This window comes from Thermobia domestica, chromosome 11, assembly GCF_964235325.1.
Source record: "Thermobia domestica chromosome 11, izTheDome1.hap1.1, whole genome shotgun sequence".
Taxonomy (NCBI): Eukaryota; Metazoa; Arthropoda; class Insecta; order Zygentoma; family Lepismatidae; genus Thermobia; species Thermobia domestica.
Genome location: NC_137464.1, coordinates 250310468 through 250336283, shown reverse-complemented (window position 1 = coordinate 250336283; position 25816 = coordinate 250310468). Strand labels below are relative to the sequence as shown.

At 38.8% G+C, this 25816-nt stretch overlaps 1 protein-coding gene across 2 annotated transcripts in view; it reads left to right on the top strand.

Moving 5' to 3' along the window:
* The window catches only part of LOC145664917 (L-xylulose reductase), a 96847-nt gene that overhangs the window by 49801 nt on the left and 21230 nt on the right, over positions 1–25816 (top strand). The window contains exon 2 of one of the 2 annotated variants that reach the window (XM_081732018.1): positions 23544–23597. In XM_081732018.1, coding sequence (XP_081588144.1) covers positions 23546–23597 — 52 coding nt within the window. In that variant the 5' untranslated portion in view covers positions 23544–23545. Of the gene's footprint in view, positions 1–23484; positions 23598–25816 lie in introns of both variants that reach the window. The other variant, XM_081732017.1, reaches the window with a different exon arrangement.

The following is a 25816-nucleotide window of genomic DNA, read 5'->3' as shown; positions in this document are numbered from 1 at the left end:
CCTCCCACTTTCTTCATTCCACCATTTCATTCATTTCTCATGGTCACCATATCCCTTAGCCTCGGTGTAGAACCGAGGGACCTTAAACTCAGGGGTGTAGCCAAGGGGGGGCCCATCGGGGCCAGGCCCCCCAAATGGTTTCCTGCCCCCCCTTAAATGACCAGCTTTTAAAACATCATAGTAAAATTACCTCCCTTCATTCATTTAAAAGTAACAAAGTTTATTGACAATAAATAATTTACGGTAAATAGTATGGAGAAATATTGTTTTTCCATACCGATCGAAAAATAGGATACTTTTTTGTGACAGCAGATTACACAATTTACTGCGATTTATATTTGACAGTTTAAAGACAAACGTTTTAACAAGATATTATAAATATAGCCATAAAACAAAGGTACTAAACTGATTTGTAAGTACATTATATTTTTATATGCTTTAACAAGTATTTTAAAAGACATAGAGGATGGAAAATTTGGTGAGAAACAATGTTTTTATTCAGTTTGGATTTCATTCGCTCTCTCTTTTATTTCTACTCAGTGTAATAAAATAATTGTTTTTTTTTTTTTTTTTTTTTTTTTTGTCACGAATAATAAATACATATTTTTGTCAGGAAACCGTAAAGAAATTAAGTGAAATTTCAAAGAAAATTAATCTTGTGTAGATAGGTTCTCTATACAAGGTCTTAAATTTAAATATACAGGTAACCAAGAAAAGTTTTGTTGCTTTTTCACCCACCACCTTCGAACATCGATATGTCACCTAACCTGGAAGATCAAAAATAGTCCCCATCAACATCGACGACCTTCTGAAAACGTTCTGGAAGGCCATGGAATCCATCGCGGTAGAGCTTGGTGGGCCGTGAAACGAAGAAGGTATCAGGTGCATTTTGGACTTTTACTAGGGATTTGAACTGGCGTCCTCTAAGGTGATTGTCCAAAGAATGGAACAGGTAATAATCGGACGGTGCAATACCCGGGGAATATAGTGGTTTCAATATTGTTTCCCATTCAAGGCGGATAATGGTGTCCTGAGTCATCCTAGCCACGTGGGACTTAGCGTTGTCCCGTAAACGAGGACCCATTTGCAATTCAGAAGTGATGGCTCCAGAGTTTTGAGTTTTTGTCGAGCACAGCTCAATTGCTGACACTACACAGTTGCATTGATACTCTGACCAGCTGGTAGCAGTTCCCGATGCACGATGCACCAAACACACAGAAGGACCTTATTCTGGTACAGTGCTGGTTTCGGCTGTTTTGAAATCGGTTCATGGGATGCTAACCAATGATGACGGCGCCGTGGAGCTTCGTATAGGACCCACTTTTTATCACATGTCAACGCCCTGTCCAGAAATGGCTCCGAAACAGTAAATAAACACATGCGACTGCCGCGTTGCCTACTGGCCCGGAGTCAAAACATGTGAGACCCAACTTGTAGTGCTTCCCAACTTGATAGATGTGCTGCCGAATGGTTTCTCCACACACTGAATTGTAGTCCCAGTTCCTCTTTGTACGTACATGTGTTGGTCTTCTGGCATGTGGTGTTTTCGGGTGTTTCGTCATCGTCCTTAAACTTTTTAAACCATCGCTGCAATCTCCGCGTCGTCACGACACCCTCAACAAAGGCCTGGCATATTTTCTGTCCCGCTACAGCGGCGTTTGACCTCCATTTGAACTCGTTCAGCATACATGCTCTTATGACGCTCTGTGGATGTCCCATGTTCCCCCTGTCTTTACGCAAGTTCACTGTGTATCTGAATTGCCACAACCGGGTAGTATGTTGGATATACCCACACCAACAACTGACGTTCGCCTTATCTCTACTCGCATTCAACTCACGGTGTGAGGTCCAATTGAACACAGACCTCCACGAAAAGGGACAGAACTTTCTTGGTTACCTGTATTGTTATGCACAAAAGTATAGCGTTTGGTCCCGGGCAGTAGTTCTTGATTAAGCATAATAAAAACTATCTTGAATATAATTTATGGATAATAATAATAATAATAATAATAATAATAATAATAATAATAATAATAATAATAATAATAATAATAATAATAATAATAATAAATAAGCTAAAATAGTGTTTTTAGTTTTCCACAAAGAAACCAAAATTTTCCCTTCTTTTAGGCCTCAAAAACACTAGCAGCAACACATTTTTTTTTGCTTTGTACATTGTAGCTGCCCCCCTCAAAAACCACGGGCCCCTCCTACACAAACCTGCTGGCTACACCCCTGCTTAAAGTGAATATTTCATTTTATTTCACCAAGCCTAAGGACATCGATACAAGAACAAGATAAAGATTGGATATGCAAGACGAATTGCATAGTAATCTTGCTCTTGGCCTTGTTTTGGTGATCACCAAGTAGCGATGAGCGTATTTTCTTGCTTTCCGTATAGTATGAAAGACCATAATCAAAATCACACTTGGTTTTCATTTGTACCGATGAGGTGAGCATTCTTGGCTCTTGTATAGCATGAAAGATCACCAAGACTACGAAATGCAGGACCAAGACTTGTCTGCAAGACAAAGAATAAGACGCAGTATTGATGACCAAGACCCAGGGAGCGAATTATTTGAATTTCATTTGTTGGGCTGAAAGTGATGAAATAAAATTAGTACTTTATAATTAAATATCATACTGTATTTTTAAATTTTACATTACAAAATTCATATTATGTGTCTTCTTATGTGCAACTATACTGTAAAATACGTTTTAATTACCGAGAAAGAAAAATCAAAGTGACACGGGTCCCGGAATCATAAGAACCTATTTTGGAATGAAAGTTGAAGGGTTGGAAAAAATCACAGATGTTCTCCTGTTTCCTCAACCCTTATCATTGTAGTTAAACGATTTCCTTTTGTCTCCGCCAAGAGACTCTTGCTACTGCCTTCCGAGAAGACCCCCTACCGTCCGAGCAGGTAAGAACACTGAGCTTGAAGAAAAATTTCGTCACATAGAACTAAAGCAAGAAAAAAATAAATTTCTCCCACGTCAGACATTGGTATGTTATAAAAAGAAATAACCAAACCTCAAAAGTGCCAAATATTCATTAAGATGCATATACAAATCCCCCGCTTGATCTAGCTATTCTCTGTTCCACATAAGCTGATAGGAAAAAGAAGAAGTTTTTCCCCCCACCACGCTCAAGTACAGGTGAATGTTGGTGTTCCGTCTTCCGCCATCAGCCCTCGCACACGGAGGTATAGAGTGTATCTAAATATGTCTAGGCCTAAATAATAAATTACAACTTTCATAATAACACTGCGTATTTTAAAACACTTAATTACATTTACCTGCATTAGTGAGTAAGCAGCACATGTGTCATTTTAATGGAAATTTTATTGAACAGTTGTATTGTTTATTTTCCTTCTCTTTTGGCAGTCGGGGTTGTAACATAATGTTGGAATGGCAAGGGATGTCAGGGTTGGTAATTGAATTGGTATTTACTGCTTTGATACATTAATTTCATAATATAAAATCGGAAACCAAGTACAATATGTATGGGTAAATTATCAGTGCGTTAAGATAATAACAATAGAACCTGAAATAATAATAATAATAATAATTAATAATAATAATAATAAGTGGCATCCGTGTAACGTGGGTTCCTGTCACCACGGCATGGCGCGTCCTCAGGTTGCGGATCGAGGAGAAGTCCTCTAGATATAGAGGTTAGCTGCGAATATACTGAATAAGCAGTCGCGGACAGACGACTAGGAGTGGTCCTCCAGCTTGGGGGTTTGGGTAAGGCTAACACCCTCATCCTGTAAAAAAAAGGTACTTGTTCAGAAACATCCACAAAAGCCTCGGACAAGGACTGATAACTTGGCACGACATCAGCAAAAGAAAATGGACATGAGATTTGGAACATGGAATATTAGAAGTCTTTATAGGGCAGGCGCGTTAAAATCTGTAACGAGTGAGTTAGAGAAATACAGGATGGACTTAGTAGGAGTTCAGGAAGTTAGGTGAGAAGGAAATGGATCTGAAAATTCCGGAAATTTTACGTTCTTTTACGGGGAAGGAAATAAAAATCACCAGTTAGGAACAGGGTTTTTCATCCACAAACGAATATTACCAGCAATTAAACGGGTTGAATTTGTTACTGACAGACTTTCTTTTATTACTCTTAAGGGACGGTGGTGTGATATTATTGTTTTAAATGTACATGCTCCAACTGAAGATAAGGGTGACGATATAAAAGATAGTTTTTACGAAGAAGTGGAACGGATATTTGACCAACTCCCGCGATACCATATGAAGATTCTATTAGGGGATTTCAATGCGAAGGTAGGACGAGAGGATATTTTCAAACCGATTATAGGGAACGAAAGTTTGCATAAGGAAAGTAATGACAACGGTGTTAGACTCGTGAACTTTGCAACATCCAAAAACCTAATCGTGAAGAGTACAAAATTCCCACATCGCGACGTTCATAAATACACTTGGACATCACCAGACGGAAAAACACATAATCAAATTGATCACGTTTTAGTAGATAGAAGAAGACAATCTAGCATAATTGACGTCCGGTCGTTTAGAGGGGCTGATTGTGACACTGATCACTACCTGGTAGTAGCGATAATACGGGAGAGATTATCGTTGAATAAAGGTAATATTCAATGTCCGAAAACGGAGAGATTTAATTTAAAGAAATTAGAAGAGAGCCAGGTAAGAGAGGAATACCAGATTGAAGTTTCGAATAGATTCGCGGTTTTAGAAGACTCGGAGTGCACTAGTGTTGAGAATACTTGGATTGAAATTAGAGATAGCATTAAAAGTTCAGCAGTAGAAAAATTGGGACACGCGGAAATACGTAGGAACAAACCATGGTTCGACCAAGAATGCATTAAACTAGCAGAGAAGAGAAAACAAGCAAAATTACGGTGGCTACAAAATCCGAATGAAACAACTACACAAAATTTCGCAGATATCAGGCGGGAAACTTCCAAAACTTTTAGAACAAAGAAACGGGATTTTTTGAAAGCTAAAATTAAGGAACTTGAAGATAATAGTAAAAATAAAAATATTTGGGACATGTATAAGGGGATCAGCGAATTTAAGAAAGGCTATCAACCTCGTGCTTATATACTAAAGAAATCTGACGGAACAGTTCTCGCCGATACGGATAGCCTCTTAAATAGATGGAAAGATTTCTTTGACGATTTGCTGAACACGCAGCCAAAAACTAATGTGCGTGGAGAAAAGGAGATACACACCGCAGAACCGTATATTCCAGAACCCAATCGAATAGAAGTGGAAGCCGCTATAAAGAAATTGAAGAAACACAAATCTCCGGGTGTAGATGAAATTCCGGCTGAGTTAATTTTAGCTGGAGGCGAAAAATTGTGGATCAAGATACACAAACTCATTCTCCTTATCTGGAACAAGGAAGAATTGCCACAAGAGTGGAAAGAATCAATCATTGTTCCAATTCACAAGAAAGGCGATAAAACTGACTGTAATAATTATCGAGGCATTTCTCTTCTGTCAACAGCCTATAAAATCCTTTCAAATATTCTGTTAGCAAGATTGACCCCATACGCAGATGAAATTATTGGAGATTATCAGTGCGGATTTAGACGAAATCGATCAACTATCGACCAAATATTTACCATTCGCCAAATACTCGAAAAGAAGTGGGAATACAATACCCCGGTACATCAACTATTTATTGATTTTAGAAAGGCTTACGACTCGGTTAGGAGAGAAACATTATACAACATTCTTACAGAACTTGGAATACCGAGAAAGCTAATTAGATTAATTAAGATATGTTTAAGTGAATCCCAAAGTAAAGTCCGGGTAGGAAAATTTTTGTCCACGAGCTTCCACGTCGAAAATGGCCTGAAACAAGGAGATGCGTTGTCGCCATTATTATTTAACTTTGTGCTGGAATACGCCATAAGGAAAATCAAAGAGAGCAACCAGGGCCTAGAGTTGAACGGCATTCACCAGGTTATGGCATATGCTGATGATGTAAATTTAATAGGGGATGATAGGAGAACAGTAGAAATAAATGCAGAGATCTTATTAAACGCTTGCAGGGACATGGGTCTAGAAATAAATGCAGAGAAAACTAAATACATGGAGGTGCGTCGGGACCGTAATACGGCAAATTGTGGAGGCGTTAAAATATTAAATAATGCTTTTGATAAAGTGGATACTTTCAAATATTTAGGATCAATATTAATAGACGAAAATCATATTCACGAAGAAATTAAATGTCGACTAAAAGCAGGGAATTCGTGTTACTATTCGGTTCAAAATCTCTTGTCGTTGCGAATTCTGTCGAGGAATTTAAAGCTTAAAATATATAAAACGATAATCATGCCTGTTGTTCTGTATGGTTGTGAAACATGGTCGCTTACTCTGAGGGAAGAACATAGACTGAAAGTATTTGAGAACAGGATCCTGAGAAGAATATTCGGACCCAAGAGGAACGAGAATGGGGAATGGCGGAAGCTTCATAACGAGGAACTACATAGTTTATACGGTTTACCCAACATTGTTAGGGTCGTGAAGTCTAGGAGGCTTAGGTGGGCAGGTCATGTAGCTAGAATGGAAGAAAGTAGAAACGCTTTCAAAGTCTTGACTGGTAGACCCATAGGAAAACGACCATTAGGAAGACCTAGGCGCAGATGGGAGGACAATATTAAGATGGATCTCGCAGAGATAGGAATACAAAGTAGAAACTGGATGCAATTAGCTAAGGATAGAAGTCAGTGGAGAGCTTTTGTGAACGCGGCACTGAACCTCCGGGTTCCATAAGCCATAGAGCTAGTTAGTTAGTTAGTTAATAATAAGTGACATAATAAAACACTTCTTGTTTCCTCTCTTATATACATGTGTTCTTACATTAAAAAGAACCAGAAGAAAAATAACCATATGTATACACACTGATAATAGTGAATAAATGCGTCTCGCCCCGGGCGCCTCAACTCAGGCAAATGCTCTGGTTTCTATTGATTATTTTTCAATGAAATCATTTTCCTACGTTTTTCTCTGCGTACGTGCACCTGATGTGATGGTGGCAAAGTATCTTTTTTCTGTTTGTTGTTTATTAATACGCGGCCATAAATTTACGGTAAAGCATCATACATACAATATTCATCAACATTGAAGTATTCTGAGTTTATTAAGGGGGAAAATTTGTTATGGTGGACTTAGAAAAACAATCCCAGATTGATTGAAGCCTGACACGAAGTAGTAACTACAGATGCTACGTAATTTGAACAGGTCCATGTCTGAGTCTGCCGTTTGCAAGCAAAATTATAATTATTGGAGCTTAACCATCATAGTAAATTTGACGCCCCTAAAATCCCCTAAAATTTGGCGCCTTGTGCGGTTGCAATCCTCACCCGGCCCTTTCGTTGGCCTTGAGTTTAGCCAATTGATAATAGAGTAAATTGACTTTTGAATTGTTACTTGACTATTTTAATAAAAACGGAGTTGTCAACAGTCCTGACGACCGTTGAGGAGGAGGGAGAGTAACAGAAATTTGGAAATGAAATGAAATCTTTGAGTTTTACATATCGCAGTTATGCCAAGTAAGCTAAAGGAGACTGTGATGACGAGAATGAATGAAACAGTGCAAAGAAAAAAGTAGGAGGAAACAGGAGATCTCCGAGAAAATCTGCAAAAGCAGTGCTTGTCCACCACAAAGCCCAGATCCACGAGCTGGGATCGAACCAGGGCCTTATGCCCCAGAGCCACCACGGCCCCCCCAAAAAAGTTTTTAGTTCTCACAGAACTCTTGTCTGGAGGTCAATGCAATTAATGGGTGCTTATGCATACTTGCATTGACTTCAAATCCTCTATAAAATCAACATACATAAATACACACTAAAGGACAAATAATACTGAGTAAAATGTATTAGTATTAGTTGCTGCTCTCCAGAGGTTCTGTATTCATACTTTGGTCACTCTCGCCAGAGTCGTCACTGTTGTCTCCAAGGTTAATAACGATTTTTCTGTAACTTCGCAGTTATCCTGTCGAGTTTTCAGTATTTCCTTTCTTCGATCTCCACTACATGTTGCACACAATCTTTCCACTTTTCACGTGTTACCATTTCTAACCCTTCCTCCAAAAGAGTCTTCACTTCACTAAGTGTAAAACGTTTATTGTTTCGTGCCTCATGTCCCTTTACTTGACTCCAAATCAGTTCAGTTGGATTAAATGTACAATAGTAGGGGGTATTCTGAAAAATTCCCTACCTGAAGACGCCGCCGTTTTGTCCACTTTATACTTGCAGCATTCACTTTTGGCTGCAGGAGGTATAAGATTAATTAACTCAGTTTTAACGAACGAGTCATCATAAGAAATGCTTCTATTTTGAAGCCATTCTTTTATTTTATTTTTTTGCCCAAGACATGGTGGGAACCCGATCTACCTTTACACTGTGATAAGATGCGTTATCCTTGACTATCACGCAGTTCGGTTCTAAATGTGGAAGTATGTTTTGAAACCAAGGTAACATTTTACCTTTACTGGTAGGGTTCTTAAGTCCAATGGAGAGTCCAGAAAGAAAGGCTTGTTTACTAGAATTCACAGTTTCATCTACCATTACCATTGACACAGTATGAGAAACATTTACCCGTGTCTCATCAATATAATAGATTTTCCTACCCTCTGCTCTGTACTTCTTAATTAAACGGAGATATTTTCTCCTCCATAATACTATGTCATCCCTATCAACTACAACAGACCTTTTATTGCGCTATACATACTTGAATTTCATTATTTTCAACAGTCTATGGAAAGTTGAGTGAGAAAAGCAGGGCACTTCATCATCGGTATTTATAGCTATCAAAATTTTATTTAACGTTGGCAATGCATTACGGGAAAAGATCTCATGTATTTTTGATCGAATTGCCGATTTCGTGAAGTCGTCATAGTTTTCCGAGAGGGGAAATACTTGTACGCGTATTTTTGGGACTTCTTAATTTATTTTCATTAAATTTAGCCTCCCGCCTACTTCTATAAACAGTTGTCTTTCGTACACTTGTCTGTTTCCCAGTCATGTCGGCGAATTCTTCAACACTTAAAATGCAACGCTTCTCACTACTTCATAACGGTTTCCCGGGCTCATGTTTTACAACAGAACTAGTGCAAGTATCGTGAATTGTCGTTTCTCAAAGCACTAAATACGCAAGTATTTACAATTTAATATGCACTAAAAATTTGTTTCAGATAATATAAACTATACAAAATATAATGGATACAAAATACAATTTAATATGCACTAACTTCACACGACACTATATATAATATAGTTACCATACACGCTAAATTCATACAATATTTGCACAGGTCGATAGTCTGCGCACTCGATACTCAGACAGCCAGAACTCAGACCGCCTTCCTTGAAATTGTAAAGACATAATGTCGACAGGATTGGTTTGCTTTCTCTCCCGATTCTTAAGTGAAACAATGATAGAAAACTTTATAACGAATTAGTTCTTATTTCTAGAAATGCAATTTAATAAATAGGACTAAAGCCAAAACTTTAATGCATAAATAGTAAAAAAAAAAAATTCTTAAAGACAAAAATTAAAAACAGTAATTGTTTGTTATTCGGGGTTGACAGATAAAGGTGCGAGCGAATTGACGTACGAATTTAGTGTGTACACGATTCTGTTTATTAGAAAAGCTTCCCTCCCTGTGAAGGTCAACGGCTTGCTTTCCCCTCCGTACTGGAGAGTGGTGGGAGGAAGGAGAGTTTCCTATCAGGTTGCCTGGAATAGATAATAGTGGTTAACGTGTAAGACTTCGGTACACGTGGTCCGGGTTTAATTCCCAATGGGAGTGCATTTTGGCGTTCACCCAGTGGCGCTCTCAAACGGATCGGGTTGACCCGACCAGACTCGGATCGGGTCAGCTCGGGTCGGGTCGGGTCAGTCGGGTCAGCTCGGGTCGGGTTATTCGGGTCAGGTTGTCGGGTCGAGTCAACCGGGTCAGCTCGGGTCGGGCTGTCGGGTCAGGTCAATCAGGTCGGATCACGGTTCGGGTCAGTCAATTCGGGTCACGGGTCGGGTCGGGTCGGTCTTCAACCCGACCCGTTGAGAGCACTACTTACTACCAATCTTGGAGATGTTCCATTGGATAAACTTGATGTTTTCACTGCAAATTTAATTTGATTGCTATTGTTGTCCCTCAAGTCCGTCTACAAGTCGTCTTCTCTTGTATTGTGGACCTGCTTCTCTTCTAAAAATTGTATTTTTTAAAATATTCAAGTTGTACGGGAAGTTAACCAACTATATTTCTCTGATTCGATAGTTTTACATACCATTATTATTATTATTATTATTATTATTATTATTATTATTATTATTATTATTATTATTATTATTATTATTAGAATATTATTATTATTAATAATATTATTATTATTTTAGAAAAATGTCTTGTGTATAAAAAATGGTTGTATTTTGTATTTCTTTGTTCGCAATGGTTTGTGTAATTAAGCTTTAGTACAATTTTAGTACACGACAATGATTTATTGTAAAACGTAAAATGACAAAATTTTACACTTTCCTTTAAATACAAAAATGAATAAATATTAGCCCGTAACTGATTTTTAAAAAGTTATAATTTTAAATTATGTCATTGTTTGTATATTTATTTGTGTTTCTATTAGATGTAAAAGTAAATTGACAAGGAAGGGACATGGACCTGTTATCCGAACTTCCGAATCAAACCTAGTCTATTCGATAAACATTACAAAGGTATGTTCATGCACAAAGGAGTCAGTACCTGGGGCCCATTAACACTGTTAGTATAAAGAAAATCGTAGACTCGCAGTAAAATAGCTTTTGTATCAACACTTGTTCATTGGAAAAAAATTAAATGAAATCTTTAAGTTTTACGTCCCACGGTTATGCAGTTTAGGCTAAAGGAGACGGTGATGATGAGAGATGAGTGAAATGAAGAATGTGGGAGGAAACGGGAGAACCCCGAGAAAACCCACGATCACGATGTTTGTCCACCACAAAGTCCAGACAGCGCGAGCTGGGATCGAACCAGGGACCCCAAGCACCGGAGGTGAATGCTCTACCACTGAGCCACCGCGTCCCAGACATTGGAAAGTCATGAGCATGTATTGGTATAGAAGCTCTTTCCTCATATCTATCCCGTCTATATAAACATTATAACAAGGTTTTCTAAAAGATTCTTCCAATTTTCAGAAGTAAGGAGCCATGGCCCCCCTAGGAAATTATCCTAGTTACGCCAATGAGTACAAAGTTGTAAAAGAGGCACTTGAACGTTTGCTCCTTCAAAAATTTTACTCCTACGGCTTTATACAGAGTTATTCTGACGCGTGTTCAGTTCCATACTAAAGAGTTCCCCTAATATGTTTCCTGCAGGTCAGGCCTTCAGTATGACGCTAATCATACGTAAAAACGACTCTACATAAGACGGACAATATCTAAAGGCAGTTTACAGTTTCACCACCATAAACCGATTTGTCACATAATGGGTTAAATCATTCCAATATGCATGTTAAATTTTAGAGCAAAGGTATATATCACCTATGCTCTGCCAAAAAGAAAAATATCTTGCAGTAATACAAGGTAATTTACCTAGAAGCACCACTTTTTTCCCTCTGTCTTTCATTCCCATCATGCGATGGGCGGGCCGTAGAAGGTGACGCCTTCTCTTTGGCCAGAGTGATGTCTTTACTATGTGAAGAGTATTATTGTGGTTGGATACAGGTTGCTAGTATAGTGTAGGTGCAATCAGAAAGCTTCTCAGTATTAGTGGTGTTGTATCCAATTATCGGAAGTGCCACGTGTCATGGGCTGGGTTAGTGTGAGGTGAGGTAGAGAGGTTCGGCAGTGGTGTCATGGGAAAGCATGTATTGCCACTAAACTATTATCGATATATATGAGTATGGTTTTGGTATATTCGACGCTCAGGGTTGTAGTCATCTGAATTGGTTTCTCGTTCATATATTGCCAGTAGATAGTCGATTGGAGGATATCCAGTACGGGAGAGAGCAGGGATCTCATCTAAGAGGGATGTGAGCGTTTCATGTGATGTTGCTATATGATGAGTAATGTATCGCGTGCGTAGGCGATAGAGGTGGTCCAAGATAAGAGGCATTGTAGTGCGTTGATAGAGCTCGGCATTGGAGGTTCGATAAGTTAGAGAGTACGCAATGCGTAAGGCCTGACGCTCGAGGAGTTGTAGGTGACCATAAAAGTGAGGAGTCGCGGAAAGCCAAGCTAGATGACCGTATGTCATAGCTGATCGAACAAAAACTTTGTAGGTATACAGTAAGACGTTAGCATTTAAGCCCCAGGTTGTGCCTTTTAAGTTTCTCAAGAGGTGAGGCGACGACGGATGTCTTGCTCGAGAGCGGTCAGGTGGGTGCGCCATGTTAGCTGTTTATCGAAATGAACCCCAAGATATTTAACACTATTGCTGAGCGAGATCTCTGATTCCAGTACCATCATATGTAGACGCTCAGGATTGTGTGTGGGACAGTACTTGTGTTTTTTGCGAGCAAAAAGTGTCACTTGTGTTTTGGTTGGGTTTAATTTCAGTTTCCGGCGTAAGCACCAGGAGATTAGGGTATCTATGGCTGCTTGTAATTGTAGATTAATGCGCTCGACAGAGGATCCGAGAGCGAGATAGGCGGTATCATCTGCGAACCTCAGAGCATGAATTGGAGGTGACGGAGAAGGCATGTCAGCTACGTATAGGATGTAGAGAAGTGGAGAGATTACGGATCCTTGAGGGACTCCTGCTCTTAAAAGAAATTCGTGCGAATGTCCTTGGTGAAGTTGGATAAATGTACGTTGCTGGTAGAGAAAATTGGCGATCACTCGTACGTAATGAAGTGGTAGGAGGCGCTTGAGTTTGAATAGCAGCCCCTTGTGCCAGACAGTATCGAATGCACGTTTGATATCGAAGGAGATGAACACAGATGGTAAGTGTTTATTAAAGTGACTCATTACGAGCGAAGAGAGTTTCAGGAGTTGGTCGCCAGTGCCAAAAAAAGGTGGAAATCCTGCCTGAGCAGAAGGAAGAATATTTCGTTCGGCAAGGAAAGGATGGAGCCGTTTCACAAGGGCCCGTTCCAGTGTTTTACTGAATACAGATGTTAAGCTGATAGGTCTGTATGAGTTGACTAATGCCGGGTCTTTGCGTGGTTTTAAGAAGACGAGGACTTTTGCGAGCTTCAACTGGTTAGGGATATACCCTGTGGTAAGGATGAGAGTATAAAGGATGGCGAGCAGGGTATGAAAGAGAGGGGGAGCCTGAGAAAGTTGCCGGTAGGTTATTTTTTCTGCGCCTGGTGCTGTATTAAGTCTGTCCCGAAGTACATGTTGGATATCCTCGGAAGTTATTGGGGCTAGAAGAGCGTCGGTATCATTTAGTGGGTCGCCAAACTGAGTTTGGAATAAGGGTTGAGTTGGATCACCCTCTATGGCAATATGATGGTGTGATGGATGGACAAAAATGGGATCAGAGTGGGATGCAAAGGCCTTTTCGAAGTAGATGGCAAATGCTGTTGCTTCCTCAGTGTCAGTTGTGGGAACCGTGCCATTGATGACTAGTGGGTAATGTGAACCATGTTTCTGGTAGGTTAGACGTTTGAATAAGTTCCAGAATTCTCAATAGATTCCTCTCATTTTGTAGCTGGTTACAGGATTGGCGCCAGGTAAGACGTTTTCGGGCGATGACGTAGTGCTTAACCATTCTCTGGAACTGCTTATGGATATGGTAAAAGTATGGATTATGTGTTCGGCGGTACTCTCTAAGAGAAGCATGGGAACGATCTAAGAGTGTAAGCGCATACGGAGGTAGGATGGGCCGGAGTGGATGTTAAGTAAGTTTGGGGACTGCATATTCTGTGCCATCACTGATTGCTTCCGTTAGGGTTGCTGCCAATAGGTCCATTGAATCAAAGGTGGTAATATTGGAGTTAGCATTCGCTTGTCGTGTGGTGATGTGTGTTTGATATTTGATCCAGTCGGCCTTACTGAAATTGTATTTTGGAGGTAAAGATGCTGGAGGCTGCGTGGGAGCTGGTTGTTGAATCGTGAGGAGAAACGGTAGATGATCGCTGCCAACTGAACCAAGAACTTCCACTGATGCGCGGGTTAAGAGATTATTGGAGGCTATGGCTATATCTGGCGTGGTATTGCTAGCTGGGCGAGTATGTTGAGGCAATGGAATACAGGTACTATGGATAGTTGCCAAAAAATCCGTGAGGCGCTGTTGCTGAGTGGCAATGCGGGAATGGTAGTAAATGTCGGCCAGCAGGATATAAGTTCGGAAGTTTAAGTCAAGATATGTTATGAAGTGATATGGCAATAGCTGTGTAGATCGGACGTAGATAGTAGCAACTGTTAATGTAAGTGATGGGAAGTAGACAGTTTGAATAACGTGCTCAGAGTAGCGTTGAGGGTTTGGGGGTATAATATGACGTCTGGGTAGCGATGGCTTTAGGGCTATAGCGGCTCCTCCGTGAGCTGGGTGTTGCGATAGGTCCGCGCGGATGAGATTGTATTGCGGAAAATAGTACCGCTCGTTAGGTTTTAAGAAGGTTTCATTGAGCAGGATGCAGTCAACGCTATTGGCGGCAGCCATGGTTTCCAAGAGTACTCTACTAGTGTGCAATGAGCGGGTGTTTGGGAAGAGAAATTTGAGTGGCCGTTTTCCCCGTGTGCGAGTATTCATGTTTGAATATCAGAGTAAAAATGGAAGTAGGTGGAAAGTCCGAGTACGTAGCAGCCATATGAAGGTGGAAGATGTCATAGGCTGCTTTCGTAGCGTGGGTTAGAATGGTTTCCCGTTGATAGGGGAAGGTGTTCTGGAGCACTAGATTTATGAATTGAAGTATATTTTCAACGGTGGGTGGCGGTAGAAGAGAGGTTTGGGTGCCGGTGGATACTTGAGTTGCTGGATGGATGCGTAAGGGCACTACTGTTTCCGGTTTGACTGGCAGAGGCTTTGGTTTTGGGGGGCATTGGTAGTAGTAGGTGGGGTGTGATCCACCACAGTTGTTACAGTTCGCAGGTTGTTGAAGGTTTGGACAACTTTTAAGTTTATGAGCGCCTTTGCAGTGGGGGCACACAGATGGCAGCGTGCATTTATTGGTAGGATGGGCGTTATAGGTGAGACAATTTTCGCATCGTAAAGATAGAGGTGGTGGAGTCCGTGATGCTTCCACCCGATGATGGCAGCGGTAGATATATACGCCATTTTGAAGAAGTTTATCGATAAGATTTTGATCATCGGTGAGCAGGTGCACCATATATGTTGTGCCGGTAGCGTTTTTAATTCTTAGTGCTCTTTTTGGGTGATAGCCGTCTTCCTTTAGTTTGTCTAATATCTCTTTTTCGGTCAGATTTGGATCGACGCCACGAATTACCACTGATAAGAGTGGTGTGCGGCGTGGTGGCGGTGGAGTTTTTTGATTTGGTGTTTTCAAAAGTTGAATCTTGGCATTTGTCCCAAACATAGCTGGGGATTGGTCGTTTTCAGAATGATACCATTTTGTGTTTTCACGAGTTGGTGCAGATCGAGGCGATTGCAATAGCGCATGAGTTGGAGATAAATGGCTTTGATAGTGAAATACTCCGGTTTGAGGTTGCTGAAGAGGATGGTGTATATGTTAGTTGTAGGTTGATCGACAATGATGGGCTTATCAATGGATGAGGTAGAGGCAGATGGTACTGGAATCGCGTCGGTTTGACGTTTAGGTGGACTTAAGAGAGAGGTGGTCGGTATATTTGGTTTTTATTTATGTTGGTTGGGCAGCGAGAGCGATCTCTGTCCCTGACAGGAGAACTGGTGGAGACGGAGGAACCTCCAGCTGAAGTGCGTTCGCGTTCTCGTGGACGCGTGCGGCGATCTTTGGGTGGTCCCATGACAGTGGCTGGTTAGCTGTGTCGCCCAGATGTATTATCCCAAGAAAGTAGATTAGTAGAGGATCCTGGCGTATCGCAAACACAGAAGTGCTGCGCCCCGCTCAGGTTATGTGCGGACAGTACAACCAGAGTTAGTAACTAACAAAGAAACTACGCGGTGCAAGTAGATGGTCAACTGGTGGATAGGCATGCCGTGGTCGTGCCGGAGTCTGATCTAGCAGACCACCAAGAATTGGATGTGCCTCAGCTATACGGCTCTGTCTATAGCGAGTGCGGAGACGATATAGATTTTGTAAAAGCGTGGGTATGGTGGTGTGCCGATAGACCTCCCTAGTAGGAGTATTTGCCGGTAAGAAATAAGCGGTGCGCAGAACATGACGTTCCAGGACTTTGGGTGTAGAAGTGCAGGCATCACTAATAGCAATTAGTAACATACCAACTATATTACAAATAAAACTGTGCCTCCTGTGGGGTTGGATTCCAATTGCGACCTTCAGCACTGCTGATGTTGATTAATTTATTGATTCTTTAGGTTTTCAGCACCGAGGCTATTTCTTCCTGCTGCGATAAAGGTATTCTCCGAGACATTCTGTGCATTATAAATTCAAAATAAAACTTGAGATGATGATGTTCAAATGTAAATGTTAAAAAGAAGACATTAAAGCAAATCAAAAGTAAAATTACGTGAAAAGGTTAAAACAAAAATAAATGGGAATAATTTAGTTTCCGGGGGTGAGGTATAACCAACAACGAAACATATACAATCTATATATATATCAATCGATTCAGCTTGACAAAACAAATCGATCGATACCAATTTTAACTACTTCTGGTTAACGACTTCCGATTTACTGAGCCTAATTTAGTTTCCGGGATGGGGTGTAACCAGAACGAAACATACACAATCTATATATCAATCGGTTCAGCTTGACAAAACAAATCGATCGATATCAATTTTAACTACTTCCGGATAAACACTTCCGGTTTACTAAACCTAATTTAGTTTCCAGTCGTGGGATATAATCAGCAACGAAACATATACATCAATCGATTCAGCTTGACAGATCAAATTAATAGATACGAATTTCAAATACTTCCGTTAACCACTTCCGATTTACTGAGCCTAATATAGTTTTAGGGGCTGGGGAATAATCAGCAACGAAACGTATACAATCTATATATCAATCGATTCAGCTTGACAGCACAGATCGATTGATACAAATTTTAATTACTTCCGGTTTACTGAGCCTAATTTAGTTTCCAGTCGTGGAGAATAATCAGCAACGAAACATATACATTCTATACTTCAATCGATTCAGCTTGACAAATCGAATTGATCGATACCAATTTTAACTTCATCCGATTAACCACTTCCTGTTTACTCAGCCTAATTTAGTTTCCGGGAGTGAGGAATAATCAGCAACGAAACACATACAATCTATATATCAATCGAATCAACTTGGCAAAGCAAATCGATCGATAGTAAATTTAACTTCTTGCGGTTAACCACTTTCGGTTTCCTGAGCCTAATATAGTTTTAGGGTGTGGGATATAATCAACAACGAAACATATACAATCTATATAGCAATCTATTCAGCTTAACAAAACAAATCGATCGACACCAATTTCTACTACTTCCGATTAGCCACTTCCTGTTTAGTGAGCCTAATTTAGTTTCCTTGGGTGGGGAATAATCAGCAACAAAATATATACAATCTATATATCAATCGATTCAGCTTGACAAAACAAATCGATCGACACAACTTTCAACCATTTCCGGTTTATTGAGCCTAATTTTGTCTCCGGAGGTGAGGAATAATCAGCAACCAAACATATACAATCTTTATTTCAATCTATTCAGCTTGAAAAAACAAAGCGATTGATACCAATTTTAACTACTTCAGGATTACTGAACCTAATTTAGTTTCCGGGTATAGGGAATAATCTGCAACGAAACATATACAGTCTATATATCAATTGATTCAGCTTTATAACACAAATCGATCGTCAGAAATTTTAACTACTTCCAGATAACTACTTCCGGTTTACTGCACCTAATTTAGTTTCCAGGGGTGAGATATAATCAACAAAAAAAACATATGCATTCTATACATCAATGGATTCTGTTTTACAGAACAAATCGATATATACCAATCTTAAATACTTCCGGTTTACTAAGCCTAATTTAGTTTCCAGATATGGGGTATAATCAGCAACGAAACATATACAAACAATATATCAATCGTTTCAGCTAGAAAAAACAAATCAATCGATTCCAATTTTAACTACTTCCGGATAACAACTTCCGGTTTACTGAACCTAATTTAGTTTCCTGGGGTGGGATATAATCAACAACAGAACATATACATTCTACACATCAATCGATTCATCTTTACAAAACAAATCGATCGAAACCAATTTTAACTACTTCCGGTTAACCCCTTCCGGTTTACTCAGCCTAATTAATTTCCCGGGGGTGGGAAATAATCAGCAACTTAACATATACAATCTATCAATCGATTCAGCTACACGAAACAAATCGATCGATACCAATTTTAACTACTTCTGGTTAATCACTTCCGGTTTATTGAGCCTAATTTAGTTTTCTAGGGCGGGATATTATCAGCAACAAAACATATAAATTCTATACATCAATCGATTCAGCTTGTTAAAACAAATCGATCGATATCTATTTTAACTACTTCCGCTTTACTGAACCTAATTTAGTTTCCGGGGTTAGGGTATAATCATGAACGAAATATATATAATCTATGTATCAATCGATTCAGCTTGAGAAAGCAAATCGATCTGTACCAATTTTAACTACTTCCGGACAACCATCTCCGGTTTAGTGAGTCTAATTTAGTTTCCGAGGGTGGGGTATACTCAGCAACGAAACATATAAATCTATATTTCAATCGATTCAGCTTCACGAAACAAATCGATCGATACCTATTTTAACTACTTCTGCTTTACTAAACATAATTTAGTTTCCGGGGTTAGGGTATAATCATCAAATATATATACAATCTAAGTATCAATCGATTCAGCTTGAGAAAGCAAATCGGTCGATACCAATTTTAACTACTTCCTTACAATCACCTCTGGTATACTGTCCGGGGGTGGGGTGTAATCAGCAACGAACAACCTGTATATCAATTGACTCAGCTTGACCAAACAAATCGATCAATACAGATTTTAACTTCTTCCGGTTAGCTTTGTTTCTTTCGCCCTTTTCTTTTTTTTTTTATCTCATTTTAACTTTTTGTCAGAAATGCTTTTAAATAAATAAAAATCTCGTAAACTTAACTAACAAAGTCCTGTGCCTTCAAAAAAGCAAATGTTTTGGAACAAATGTTAAACAATAATATGAGTACGTTTTGAGTGAGTACATCAAGTTAAGTATTTTTTTATTGTTTTTTATTGAAATTAAAAATTTGAAAGATCGGTGTGAATTGGCTCACCCAACAGTATTTTTATATAACCTTTAAGATTTTTTCGAATTTAAAAATTTTGTCTTGAAGCCACTCAATAAGAAAGGAAAAATAAACAATTTGGTTGAGTTTTGAATCGAAATCTAAAAGCGGATAAAGTAGTGTGAAGCCCAGTGTGAAGTTGACCACCAAATATATCTTCAAACGATTGTGTGTGTGTGTGTGTGTGTGTGTGTGTGTGTGTGTGTGTGTGTTTGTTTGTTTGTTTGTTTGTTTGTTTGAAAAAAGGGTTTCTTTATCTTTAAAACAATCAACAACATGTAAGTCTCTCTCTTTCTATTTTCCCAAACAGAAAAAAATTCTCTTGAAAATAACCAATAACAAATAATTAGCTCTTGCTTTGATTCGAAATATGACGGTGTTACAAGTGTGAAGTTTCATCACCCATTTCTTTTGTAAACACTTTTTATGTTTTTCGAAAACTGTTTTTTTCTTCAAAATAATCAACAATCGCACATCAAACAATTTATTTGGTTTTCAATCGAAATTTGTAAGTATAGGAACCTGGCTAAATTTGGCCACATCTCAAGTTTGTTTTGTAAATATCTTCTTAATATTTTCGAAACAAGTTATTTTTTCTTCAAATCAATTAATACGAAACAAAAAACAAATGATTGGCTTTACTTTTATAGCAAAATTTGAAAGTATTGGGGAGGCCAGTGTGAAGTTGCCTCGGAACTCCCTCGATTATTGGATAAATATCTCATTATGTTTTTCGAAACAAACAATTTTTTACTTCAAAACAATCAAAAACAAACGAAAAACAAACTCTTGACTTCATTTTCGAATCAAAATTTGAAAGTAGGTGGGGCCAGTGTGATTTTGTAACCCTTACGTTTTTTTTGTTTTTTTGAAACAATTTTTTTCCTTCAAAACAATCAATATCAAACGAAACACAAATGATTGGCTTCGATTTCGAATCGATATTTGAAAGTACAGGGCAAGTGTAAAGTTGTCCTTCCCCCTCAACTTTATTTTGTAAATATCTCTTTTTTTTTTGGAAACAAACGAGTTTTTCTTTAAAACAACCAATTACAAAAGATTTTGGTATCGAATCGAAATTTGAAAGCAAGGGCTAACTTCACGTAGATATAACTACATAACCGAAATAAAAAAAACATCGAAATTCTTAATGTTTTCTGTTCATGCAATGCTTTTTCATGTTTTTGTTTTGTTCTAAAGCAAAAAGGCCTGCTAACTAACTAACTTTATGGACTATAGAGGCCCGAGGTTGAATGCTGCGTTTACAAAAACTCTCCATTCACTTCTCTCCTTACGCAACAGGATCCAGTTTCTACTTTATACTCCGATTTTGCGAGATCCGTCTTAATATTATCCTCCTATCTTCGCTTAGGATCTTCCTATTGGTCTTTCTACAATTGGATTTCCAGTTAAAACTTTCAAACCACTCCTACTTTCTTCCATTCTGGCTACATGACCTGCCCACTTGACCTACCTAGATATCATAACCTTAACAATGTTTGGTAAACAATACAAGTTATGCAGTTCCTCGTTATGAAATTTCCGCCATTTCCCATTCCTGTCGTTCTTGGGACCGAATATTCACCTAGGGATTTTATTTTCCAATACTCTCAGTCTGTGTTCTTCTCTCAGAGTAAGCGACCAGTTTCAAAACCATACAGTACAACAGGGATGATTATCGTTTTATAGATGTTAAGCTTCAAAATCTACGACAGAATTCTCGAAGATAAAAGATTTTGATCTGAATAACACGAATTCCCTGCTTTCAGTCGAGATGTTATTTCTTCGTAGATATTGTTTTGGTCTGTTAATATTGATCCTACCCTAACAGCACAATTATATAGCAGCTATATGCCAATCATGTTCCCTCAGGTACATGGAAATGTGCCCAGTATGTTCCTTATGTACCTGTGAGAGAGAAACCACATGGATGGCAAGTGATAGTCACAGTCTATTTCCACAGTCTATGCCTCATATGTACCTGGGAAACTTACCTAGTATGTTCCAAGTAGGTTCCTCATGACGCAAGCATCAATGAGCCACATAATTACTCACCCAAAATATATTAAGTCGCCTATATGCGTAATATGTTTACATTAAGGTAAGTGTAGAAAACATTATAAACAAGTAAAAAAAAAATGTGCCTCAGGGTTCGCGTGAACCACCAACCCTTTGATTACTAGGCGCGTTCTCTTCTGACATGGCCACGAAGCCGATGAGGAAAATGTTGCTTGTAGAGGGATAAATCCTTGAGGTCTTTTTAATTTCGCTAATCATAGTGCTGTTGTAACCCTGTATATTCGACGATAACCGTTTGGAATCAGATAAAATCCGTTCGCCATGTAATTTTATAACAAAATGACACACGTCACTTTACTTTATTTCATGGTTCTACCATTTTCACTTTCAAATGATCGGTGTAACACGTACCTAAAACTTTAGCTAGCTTTAACACATGAATACCATATGTACCAAGTGTCGGGTACCTAAAAAGTAGCTGAGATGCCTAAATCGCACATGCCTAGCACATCTTGTGCTGTTACGGTACATATTTGAAAGTATTCACTTTATTGAAAGATTTCTTTGAATTTTGACATTTCCATAACCCGACTCCGGAAACTAAATTAGTAAAGGGGAACTGGTTAACGGGAAGTAGTTAAAATTGGTATTGCTCGATTTGTTTGGACAAGATGAATCGATTTATATAGATTGTATGTTTCGTTGCTAATTTTACCCCACCCCCGGAAACTAAATTAAACTCAGTAAACTTAAAGTGGTTAACCGGAAAAAACTAAACTTGATATCGATCTATTTCTTTTGTCTAGCTGAATCGAATGATGTATAGATTGTTATGTTCGTTGCTGATTATACCCCACCCTCAGAAACTAAATTAGGCTCAGTAAAATGGAAGTGTATAACCGGAAGTAGTTAAAAGTGGTATCGATCAATTTCTTTTGTCAAGCTGAATCGATTGATGTACAGATTGTGTATGTTCCGTAGCTGACTATACCCTGCACTCGGGAAAAAAATTACGTTCAACAAACCGGAAGGAGTTAAAATTAGTGTCGATTGATTTGTTTTGTGAAGCTGAATCGATTGATATATAGATTGTAAATGTTTCGTTGCTGATTATACCCCACCACCGGAAAGTAAATTAGGCTAAGTAAATCGGAAGTGTTTAACCGTAAGTAGTTAAAATTGGTATCGGACGATTTGTTTTGTCAAGGTGAATCGATTGATATATAGATTGTATATGTTTGGTTGCTGATTATACCCCACGTCTGGAAACTCAATTAGGCTCAGTAAACCGGAAGTAGTTAAAATTGGTATCGATCGATTTGTTTTGTCAAGCTGAATTGATTTATATATAGTTTGTATATGTTTGGTTGCTGATTATACCCCGCCTCCGGAAACTAAATTAGGCTCAGTAAACGGGAAGTTGTTAACCGGAGGTAATTAAAGTTTGTATCGATCGATTTTTTTTTGTCAAGCTGAATCCATTGATATATAGTTTGTATATGTTTCGTACCTAATTATACCCCACCTCCGGGAACTAAATTAGGCTCAATAAACCGGAAGTGATTAACCGGAAGTAGTTAAAATTGGTATCGATCGGTTTGTTTTGTCAAGCTGAATCGATTGTTATTTAGATTGTATATGTTTCGTCGCTGATTATACCCCACGCCCGGAAACTAAATTATTTCCCAATAATGTTCTGTTCTAAACATGTGGTCTTCCTCCTAAAACACCTATGTTATTTAGCAATATATTAAAGAAATTTGTAGCTTATCTCGTTGATCAAAAACAGTCACTAATGAAAATGTTTTAAAGGTATCGGGGATTCTGTTAAAACATTACTCGCTGCTTAGTTACCACACAGATAATGAAATCCTTTATTCCAGTTATAGCCATCTGACGTCAACTCACGAATGCCATCGTGTTCATTCTATTGTATAGGATTATTTACTAACTTGATACTATAACCGTCTGCTCACTTCGATAACTCAACTGAACACAAACGACCTTGGTCTCCTAGATGCAAGGCATTGTGCCAAGGTCGTGCACTAAACTACTTACGAGCGTGCTTTAACAATTTCTTTCTTTTCTTTCTCACTAGAGAAGAGTATAGTTGGGATTCCAGAACACAAAGTGACGGACATTTTACACTCTTTTCAGACATGGAGATTAGTTTTGCAGGCAAACGAGCTCTTGTCACAGGTGCAGGACAAGGTAAGTTTCGTGCTATTCGTATTTCTTTTAGGCTAATTATTAGGTTTAAATGCGACAACCTCAACTGAAAATTCTTCTTACCGTTCATGTCACGTGTAAGTACGGGAAGCCGGATGGATACCAAGCCTCTTCACGTGCAACAATTCTTAAGTAACATGGGCCACTGACATCGGTATGTGATAAACATTTCCCCAGTAGTTCACCTTTATCTAAGGTTACCAGGTTATCCATTTTACCAGATACCGGTACCATCCTTTTTTGAGCCACTTTTTCATTCCTTGTTTCAGTAGTACTAAAATGTTTGATTTCAGTAAAATGTTTGCTTTTGTTCAGATCTAAACAACAGAAAAAAATTCTTACAATTTTTGCTCTTTGCGTTGCTAGGAAACCAGTTCATTGTTGAATATACGAATTTAACTCTGCAATTTACTGCCTTGATAAGCTAGCAATGTCATAATGTAAGCCACGGTAAGGAGTTTGGTTTTAGCACTGTACACAACGTGAGGATTGAAGTTTTAATTTTTTAAAGGTTTAACAACGGAAGTGTCTCTCCGCTACACCGTCTGCCTGTCAATACTTCTGTGCATTCCACCGTGACCATCACTTATCAACAGTGATGACTAATGTCCGGATTTGTATGTAATTACATATTTTTTTCTTCATATCTAGGTTCGTCAAATCCTTAAATGTTTGTGATTCACACCTGTAGGGTGCTTCAATTTAAGTTTCATATTACATATTTTTTTTACATATTTTGACCAATATTACATATTTCTATGGTTTCCGCATATTTTCTTTTACATAAAACTGTCTTAATATTTTGCGTTTACTGAAATTTTAATTTGAAATAAAAAAAAAATAAACTCTCCAACTATGCAAGGCTTGCATCTAGATTCAATTTTGTCATGTCTATCATTTTGTTTCTTTACCGAAAGAGAAATATCTCTTATTTTTAATTGTCAAACCATGTTTCGCAGAATTTTCGCCGATAAAAGAACTAAGAAGAAACAAGTAAAAATCCTCCCTCCGGGGTACATTAGAGCGCCCTTTATTCTCAACTCTGGAGGTAGACAGATCACGTGCCTGACAGGCGACTGGCCAGGAAATTCCTAAAATGAAGTCTATTTGATTGTTATCAGAGGTCGGACAGGAAAAAAGATGAAAGCAAATCCTGCAATTCAAGTTAAAACTGTATGCTAGTGCGCTTCCAGGAATTAACTACAAGAGTTCGTTCCAAGAAGCTGGCGACAATGGCAATATCATAGCAGGTAACCTAAGCTTTCAAAGAACTTCGCTTGTTCAACTGAATAACAGGAGGACAGTACTCTAGTATTGCAGTTGCAAAACGCACGTGTTCTGTATTGACCGTCGAAGTTAGAAATGGCTCCGGTTGCCTCAACTTTATCCGCGAAATTGAGGTCGTGGGTAACTATCGATGATGTGTTTATTACGGACGGTAAAGTGGTGTTGTGCCAAGTGTGTGATAAAAAAAATGGATGTTCAATGAAATCTCAGAACATGTACGAAGTTCACTTCATGCAAGAAATAAAAATTTGCGAACTGCAAAAAAACAAGTACTCTTGGCCAGGGGCGGATGTAGAGGGTTCAATTCGGGGCATTTGCCCCGGTGCGCAGCTGATTGAGAGTATGTAGAGGGCGCCATTTCGATACAAAATTGGGATGAAATGGAACAGATATACGTCTTTGCCCCGGGCGCAATATTTCGTAGATCCGGCCCTGCTCTTGACACAAATGCATCAAGATACTTCAGTGAGTGAGTTTTTCAAAGACATGCCAAGCAATGATAGTAGCAAACATTCCTTGGAACAAAGTTCAAGTGCCAATATACCGTGCTTTTCTGGAGAAGTATTGCGGGCGTCGAATTCCTGACGAATCCACTCTTCGAAAGTGTTATCTCGAAGTTTGTTATAGGGAAGCTATAGATACCATTAGGGCAGAAATAGGTAGTTCATATATTTGGATTTCTGTGGACGAAACAACAGACGTTTTGGGACAGACAATTATGTAGCAAATTTAGTGATTGGAAAGTTAAATGAAGATGCTCTATCTAAATCCTATCTTATTGCGAGTAAATTGCTGGAACTCACGAATCATTTCACGATTTTTCGCTTTGTAAATGATGGTCTTAAAGTGTTGTGGCCGGGAGGAGTTGAGGAAGAAAAAGTCCTTGTTCTCTATACAGACAGTGCAGCGTACAT